The following is an 8815-nucleotide window of genomic DNA, read 5'->3' on the forward strand; positions in this document are numbered from 1 at the left end:
TTTGGTTTATGTTTATAGAAGATTTTTGGCAGCAAAATAAGCCTTTTTTCATCCTTCCTTCCTTTTAAATCTCCTGTCTCCCAGGGGATCCTCTGGAACAGCTGGTGAGACACTTCCTGATTGAGTCTGGGCCGCGAGGAGTGAAGATCAAGGGCTGTCAGAATGAGTCCTACTTTGGTTAGTTACACTGTAGATGCAAATGCTGCCATTTATTTCACATTTTCAGTGTTGTGTGAGAAACTTAGCATTTTAATCTACATACAGTTTTTGAATATTTACTACATTCCAAGCCTCAATTTTCTGTGTTTTAATCACTTCTAATCTGTCACATTTGCAATCTTCTTACCTTTTTTTTTGTCTCAGGAAGTTTATCCGCCTTGGTGTACCAGCATTCAATTACTCCCATCTCTTTGCCATGTCCTCTTCACATCCCAGAACAAGGTATTAATTGTTTAATTAGATTTAAAACTAAATCTATTATAGGAGAACAGTTAAATGCTCCTCTATGAATAGGAGGCATTTTACAGCCTTAAATGAAATTCATCATGTTTCAGATCTGGTTGGGGAGCTTCAGGAAATGCAGAGTGCAACAAATACCAGCACTGCAGCTGAGCTCCTCAAACAAGGAGCAGGTACTTCTCAAGCTCCATATTTTCACAACGTTGACCTGTAAGAATAATATGAATAATAATAATAATCTTTGTCATTTCCCTAATGAACCAGCGTGCAACGTCCTCTACCTGAACTCTGTGGAAACAGAGTCGTTAACTGGGCCCGAAGCAGTTTCTAAGGCAACGAAGTTCACTTTGTCTCTGAACCCACGTCCACTGGCAACAATGGTCCACTTCAAAGTGTCCTCTCAGGGTATCACACTAACCGACAGCAAAAGAAGGTACTTATGAATCACTACAATGTTACATATTAGGAAGAGCGTCAGTTTCATTTAATGAGTATTATTCATAAATTTTGTGGTATTTGTTATTGTATTAAACAACCATAGGAAGTATGAAGTCTTTCTTTCATGACAGACAAAGGCTCTTAATGTTATGTATGTTTACAAAGGCTATTTTTTAGGAGACACTACCCAATCAACAGTATCACCTTTAGCAGTCTTGATCCTCATGATCAGAGGTGGGTCGCTGATAAACTAAAACCAGTTTTATCCATGTTAATAAAAATCTACCCTTGTTTCTATGTCACTGTTGATTATCTTTAGTAAAGGTGGGAACAGACGTGTGTTTGTCGCTGCTGAAATGACTTATATTTTTCTAATATAAGTTCTCTTTGTGAGTTGCATATTCGCTTTTTTATGTGAGAAATGGATGTATATTGCTACTCTTTTCCCTAGTAAAACAGTCTCTGTGTCCTTGTCACTTTGTCTCTATTTGTGTACCCGTGCTTCAGGTGGACTAATTCTGATAGCACGTCAAGCAAGTAAGTGCTTGTGTGGCAGTGTTTTTCCCTTATCAGTGACATTACCAGCTGGCACTATGTGCTTCTTTGCATGGCAATTGATCACCATTGGATTTGCTACTCGCTTTTCAAAAGACAATTGACTTTCCCTCAGTGTTAAATGGGGTTTGCTTTTTCTTTTGACCTCTTGTGTTTGCCCTCTGGTGCAGGATGTTTGGCTTTGTGGCGAGACGGACAGGCACTGCTACAGAGAACGTGTGTCACCTGTTTGCAGAGATGGATCCCGAGCAACCAGCTGTAGCAATCGTCAACTTTATCAACAAAGTCATGCTGGGACCACAGCTACGGAGATGAGAAAAATTGAGAATTTTTTGGAAAAAAAAAAACCTCTCTGGACTGTTAGGGATCTGGGGAAGACATTAAAATGGTTTTTGACATATTTTCTCATGAAGTGTGTGTATATACCATTTTTGTTTGCGTTTACACAATTTGCATCACTGTGCTTGGCTGTATGACTGTTTTTATAAGAGAATCTAATTCTGACAAATCACTGCTCTGTAGGTCAAAGTACTATTTAGAGGAATAGCCAATGATTGACCTAAACTTGGTGATATTTGCTGAATAAGACTGAAAAAGAGATTTCATTTGTTTTGTGTTTGTATCTTTTATTTTTATTATTGTTGTTAAAATCATTTATTTGTTATCATTTTTCAAACTGTTCACATGATGAACAAACTTTTGAAACTGCATGAGCAAGCATCCATGTTATTTTCCTAACATTTTCCATACATCAGTATCAAAAGCTGAAGAAAAAGGGCTCAGAATGTGGCAGGAAGTAAGAGTCATGTGTTCAAGGGTAAACTGGTATAGTTGCACTTATGAAACACTGAAAAGAGTAAAGCAAGTGAATTCATGAAAGTGTGTATTGTGATGATCTAAGGCAAAGGTGTGGCTGCAGTTTAACTCACTCATTACGTATAAAAGTGAAACATTATCAGTTTTGTCCTCACAGCATAAATACCAATAAAGGTCTAACTACAATAGAGCATTATGTTAACCAGAATTTAAAATGCAGACTATCTAGCAAAAAATTTTGTAATGTAAAATATAATCTTAAAATAGATTTTAACAAACATGCAGTAAGTTAAGAGGTCATAAGCATTACATGAATATGAACAACTTTTCTTATGTTGGTAATGTCATAATAAAAGCGCATAGAGAAGTTTTTAGTCAATAATCACTTCATGAGTGAACTGTTTCACTTAAAACCAAAGACTATTGTGATATTTTGAACTGTTGCTTTTTCTTTTTTGAAATATATTTTTCATTTTGCTATTTGTGTTTTTTCTGTACACTGAAACAGTATCTAGGTGACTTCAGCACAATTATTATTTTTCATATTGGATTTTTATGTACAAGAAGTAATATATTTTAGGTGTCTGAGGTGGTGAAAAGAATGATGTATGTCATATTTGACAAGAACATTAAAGCAAGTGTTCTGAGACCAAGTAGTGTCTTCATAATTAAAGTTATAAGTTACGCACATCTTGAGACAATTTCAGTTTAAAGGATCATCTTCTCTGTGTTACTTACAAAGAACAGGTGATAGCTTAGTTGTGACGTTCTAATTGCAAACATCTGGCTGCCAGTTTGATTTGGTACATCTCAGCCTTTGAACGCATAATTTAGGCACGACAGGAATCACAACGCATCGATTAAAAGGACGAGGTCCCACCGAGATTTGAACTCGGATCGCTGGATTCAAAGTCCAGAGTGCTAACCATTACACCATGGGACCGGTTACGGTAGCGCTGCGCACATACGGCTTCAAGTACACGTATATATATGTCATCATACTCTCCTCCAATGTCAGCACTGGTAATAATTACGCTGTTAACCTGTCGTTTAGGATTAAACACATTAGTTCTCCGGTTATATCTTGCCTAACGTTGGGCTTTTCGCTGCAACTACCTGGTGTTCGGACACTGCTGGTTACACACATATATACGTATATATAAAGCTAACCAAGCTAACAATCATAGCTTCAGAGACTTGACCGTGTCGGAATAAGAAACAAAAGCTAATTCGTTATATTCGAAGCATCGATGTAAAGATGCAAACTGTCCACCACGTCTGCCTAACCGACATGTTTGATGAAAACAATACAATCCTGTATCGTACGGGATAATCACTTTAGAATCTAGCTAGCTACTCGTTATCCGATACGACTTGACAAAATAAAAGCGTCGTTTTCAAAATAAAGTTTCCCCAATTTCATTAGCGCTAAGTGTGGATTCAGTTAAATTTATAAACTAATATACCGTGAAGCTTTGTGCATGTAAAAAGCGAGGCTTTATTTTTAACCAATAGCACTATAGGTGAGAAATATTACATACATTTGAAATTATTAATCCAAGAAAATAAGTCGCAAGCCATCAACTCAAATCGACACTAGAAGCGCCATGGACATAGTGTACTGAGGTAAGGGTTTGTGTAATGAACATAACGACACAGTAATCACATCAGGTGTTCCAGGGTACTTAATAACCGCACACCTATGTATTTTTCGAGCCCAGTTGTTTAGCAGGTTCTCTGTCCAATATTCAAATTTTAAATCACCTGAAAGGGTTGAGAGCCATAAGTTGCTTATACTTTTTTTACTACTATTTTTCCCCCGTTCGTTTCTTTGAAACAACAAAAGGCTTCTTTGTTATGATTGCTGGAATGAGCTCAACTACTGCATAAAAATGCATTTTGCTGGCAGGCACGCAGGGATTTATGGCTGAATAGCTCTATGCTGTTCTGAAGCAATCTAACCCTGTGGGCTTTAGTACTGTTGCTTTGTTATATCACAAGGACCCACGTGTGACGAGTAGACATGTCCTTCCTGATTCTTCCAGAAGAGGGAACTAGAGGAACTTTAATAAGCAACTGGATCTCCACATTGCTACTCCTGGCGTGGTTCTGAAGGGAAAACAGTACAAGTCGAGGTTTAAGATTTCTCTTTAAGATTTTTTGTGAATAAAAACATGCTTGGTCTCGCCGCACCCTTATAGTCAAGAAGCGGATCATGTAACAACTCACGTAACTGTCTTCAATGTGTGTTTGCGTGTGCGTGGCTTATAAAGTCCAGGAACAGCTTCCATGTCCTAACGCCCAACCCCGAGTAATTATTTTAAAAAATACATTTATAAAATACATTTAAAAAAATGAAGATGAAAAAGGAATTTATAAAGTCAGAGAGTGAATGCAGACTAAAGATCACTAAAGTCTAAGTCACATATAATAAGAACTGCATTTGTTTTGTTGACTTCAACAGACCATACAAACAAAGGTACATTAAAATTAGTATATAGTAGTACAGGTACTGAAGGCGGAATGGGCAAAGGCGATATTCAGTTATTAATTTACCAGACTGATGGTTATACAGTTCTGAACCTGCTAGCTCTGCAAATTAAATTGTAGCAGCGATTTTAAATTAAAAGAAGAAGAAAGCAAAGTTGAGAACTGGGTTGTTTTTGGTCCTGCCTCACTTTATTGCTCTCCTTCATGCACCTCCTGTGGTAAATGTTCTAGAGGGATGGCCATTTATTGCCGCTGAAAAACAGTGCTGTTTACATCACCTGCTGTATAGTTTTACAGTTCAGCATGGCGCAGCCCGGACACCATGCAGTGATGCAGCTGCTGCAGTTACTCTCATTCAAGCAGATTCAAAGGTTCTAAAGATGTTCAGAGCCATGTTGAATTTGATGTTTACATTACCCAGTAATACTGAGCCAAAGGAACCGAAAAGTGCTGACTCCACATCACACATATTGATCATGTTGTTTCCTCCTTGTCCTTGCTGTTTCCTGAATCCCAGCATCATGCCTTTCATCTTCCCCTGTCACCATATTAAGGTGCTCTTCTTTCCTGGCAATGGCCGCATTTACTTCCACTCTCGTCACTTGAAACCATATCACAAGAAATATGTGGATGGATTTACATCTCTACATAAAAATTTATTTTTTTCATAACACGACTATAATTTTATCCAAAACTGTCAGATTTATGTTTGTGATTTCTGCATCCAGATATGTGTTTTGGTTTTTTTTTTTTTCCAAAAACTGGACTGTTGCTGAAGTGCAGAAATACAGTGGGGCAAAAAAGTATTTAGTCAGCCACCGATTGTGCAAGTTCCCCCACTTAAAATGATGACAGAGGTCAGTAATTTGCACCAGAGGTACACTTCAACTGTGAGAGACAGAATGTGAAAAAAAAATCCATGAATTCACATGGTAGGATTTGTAAAGAATTTATTCGTAAATCAGGGTGGAAAATAAGTATTTGGTCACCTCAAACAAGGAAAATCCCTGGCTCTCACAGACCTGTAACGTCTTCTGTAAGAAGCTTTTCTGTCCCCCACTCGTTACCTGTATGAATGGCACCTGTTTGACCTCATCATCTGTATAAAAGACACCTGTCCACAGCCTCAACCAGTCAGACTCCAAACTCCGCCATGGCCAAGACCAAAGAGCTTTCGAAGGACACCAGGAAAAGAATTGTAGACCTGCACCAGACTGGGAAGAGTGAATCTACAATAGGCAAGCAGTTTGGTGTGAAAAAATCAACTGTGGGAGCAATCATCAGAAAATGGAAGACATACAAGACCACTGATAATCTCCCTCGATCTGGGGCTCCACGCAAGATCTCATCCCGTGGGGTCAAAATGATCATGAGAACGGTGAGCAAAGATCCCAGAACCACACGGGGGGACCTGGTGAATGACCTGCAGAGAGCTGGGACCAAAGTAACAAAGGTCACCATCAGTAACACACTACAACGGCAGGGAATCAAATCCCACAGTGCCAGACGTGTTCCGCTGCTGAAGCCAGTGCATGTCCAGGCCCGTCTGAAGTTTGCCAGAGAGCACATGGATGATACAGCAGAGGATTGGGAGAATGTCATGTGATCAGATGAAACCAAAGTAGAACTTTTTGGTATAAACTCAACTCGTCGTGTTTGGAGGAAGAAGAATACTGAGTTGCATCCCAAGAACACCATACCTACTGTGAAGCATGGGGGTGGAAACATCATGCTATGGGGCTGTTTTTCTGCCAAGGGGACAGGACGACTGATCCGTGTTAAGGACAGAATGAATGGGGCCAAGTATCGTGAGATTTTGAGCCAAAACCTCCTTCCATCAGTGAGAACTTTGAAGATGAAACGAGGCTGGGTCTTCCAACATGACAATGATCCAAAACACACCGCCCGGGCAACAAAGGAGTGGCTCCGTAAGAAGCATTTGCAAGTCCTGGAGTGGCCTAGCCAGTCTCCAGACCTCAACCCCATAGAAAATCTGTGGCGGGAGTTGAAAGTCCGTGTTGCTCGGCGACAGCCCCAAAACATCACTGCTCTTGAGAAGATCTGCATGGAGGAATGGGCCAAAATACCAGCTACTGTGTGTGCAAACCTGGTAAAGACCTATAGTAAACGTTTGACCTCTGTTATTGCCAACAAAGGTTATGTTACAAAGTATTGAGTTGTATTTTTGTTATTGACCAAATACTTATTTTCTACCCTGATTTAAGAATAAATTCTTTACAAATCCTACCATGTGAATTCATGGATTTTTTTTTCACATTCTGTCTCTCACAGTTGAAGTGTACCTCTGGTGCAAATTACTGACCTCTGTCATCATTTTAAGTGGTGGAACTTGCACAATCGGTGGCTGACTAAATACTTTTTTGCCCCACTGTATTTAGACTTGTTTCTTCTTCAGTGAGAACTGTGGCGGCTGTTGTGTCATTCTCATACCGATAAACATGAGGCTCTGCCACAGATATGTGTGATCACTGAGAACTGCCGTAGGTGTTAGCATGCACTGCTGAGAACAACAGTGGAGGAAGTGCCCATTTTCACCACCAGTAGCCTGCTTGTCACCAAGTATAGGATTCACTTGCACATAATGGTGCTCAGACACGGTCCCCTGTGGATGAGGGGAATTATAATGAATGCTTTGTTGTAATCAACAATCTTCTCACTTACAGTTTGTTGCTTTTCTCTCTGGGAGACAGTGCATTGTGGGGTTAAAGTGCTGGCACCCTCAGCTGATCTGCTGCTTGTCTAAAGTGCCGACCGTCTACACTGCCTGGGGGAAGTGAGCCCATGAGGGCTCTGACCAGAAGCCCGAGGCATGCGATGATGACAGATGTAAGTGGAACATGGTGGCAGAGCCTCAAGCAGGATATCCTGAGTTCCATAGGCATAACATGGATGCATGAGCATTGCACAGCAGGACATCTACTAGCTGATCAACACATGATTTCACAATCTAGCTCCAAAAGCTCTCAGGTACTTTACATGATCTGGTGGACCCAAGGCCACTCTTGATCACTCTGGATAATTGAGTACTGTTAGATATACTATTTCTTCTTCTTCTCAAAAGACACGTAGAATGTGTTTGTTTGGGAGAAAGGCAGACACATTTGGCATTGCTGGGCTTTCCTTGAAGGCTCTGCAATTGCTGTCAGACCTCTGAGCCTATCCCTCAAACGTCCTCTGTAATTTATTAATTTTCCACTTTCAGTGCATCAGCACTATTTTGCACAATAGATTTGCAGTTGCTCTGTAAAATTTGTCACTTCAGCAAATTATTTTACTTGTGGCTAAAATAAAAATATCATAATGCATTATAATACACAAAGTGCACATAAAGCCCCATTGCAGTTTGGCTGTGTGATCAGCTGGTGTCCTGGCATAATAGCCAAAAGTGAAATCGAGCTGTCCTTAGAGCATATTTCAGTTTAAGCTCTGTTACTATGAAAGTTATTTATGTGTCTGCACTAGTGCCACGAAAACTATTCCCATAGTTTTAGTGGGTCAGTGTTTCTGATTTATTATTTCCACTCTCCTGGTTTCCAAACAGCAAGCCAGCTCACGGAGAAGGGCCGGAGCATTTGAGGACACAAAATGGCTGGGCCAGGATACATGTCTGACATGGGTGCTGTGGAGCCAAATAAACCCCTTGCAGCAGAATGGTTTGATCCAGTGCTGGTGCCAGACTTGGAAATAGCCCAAGCCACAGGACAAGGATCAACTCTCCATGAGCATTAACCTAACACCCACACACTTTACTACCAGTTACTGCACATGAATCAACACCTAATAAGCTTATGACACATATCTAAGGTGCTGGCAGGCTCTGGATATGCTAGTTCTGCGGTGCAGATAGAAAACCTGGCATAAAAAACATCTGTAGTCGACAATGAACTCTGCACATACCTTTGGGTTTTATGGTTCAAGTCAAATTATTTAGTGGTCTGTGCCCAATCCTTGCCAAACAGGGGGTACCAAATGTAAAAACCCTCAGACAAGGAATGGACCAGAATATTTAGGGAATGTTTGTTGAAAAAAAAATTCT

The 8815-nt window shown here is 40.0% G+C and overlaps 1 protein-coding gene and 1 non-coding gene across 7 annotated transcripts in view; one reads left to right on the plus strand and one right to left on the minus strand.

Annotated features, from left to right (window-relative positions):
* Window positions 1-2917, plus strand: part of LOC102788689 (tensin-2-like) — a 31120-nt gene extending 28203 nt beyond the window's left edge. For 5 of the 6 annotated variants that reach the window (XM_006784481.2, XM_035905083.2, XM_087840639.1 and 2 more), the window contains 7 exons: window positions 85-177; window positions 364-441; window positions 555-632; window positions 724-892; window positions 1063-1131; window positions 1405-1434; window positions 1623-2917. In XM_006784481.2, the coding sequence (XP_006784544.2) occupies window positions 85-177; window positions 364-441; window positions 555-632; window positions 724-892; window positions 1063-1131; window positions 1405-1434; window positions 1623-1767 (662 nt within the window). In that variant the 3' untranslated portion in view covers window positions 1768-2917. The remainder of the gene's footprint in view (window positions 1-84; window positions 178-363; window positions 442-554; window positions 633-723; window positions 893-1062; window positions 1132-1404; window positions 1435-1622) is intronic. The other variant, XM_006784482.2, reaches the window with a different exon arrangement.
* Window positions 2918-3139: 222 nt separating this feature from the next.
* trnaq-uug (transfer RNA glutamine (anticodon UUG)) lies at window positions 3140-3211 on the minus strand. Its single transcript has one exon. It is a non-coding gene; the product is annotated as a tRNA-Gln (tRNA).
* Between the last annotated feature and the right edge of the window lie 5604 nt (window positions 3212-8815).

This window comes from Neolamprologus brichardi, chromosome 5 (assembly GCF_056152115.1).
Source record: "Neolamprologus brichardi isolate AB-2024 chromosome 5, ASM5615211v1, whole genome shotgun sequence".
In the NCBI taxonomy this organism is placed as follows: domain Eukaryota; kingdom Metazoa; phylum Chordata; class Actinopteri; order Cichliformes; family Cichlidae; genus Neolamprologus; species Neolamprologus brichardi.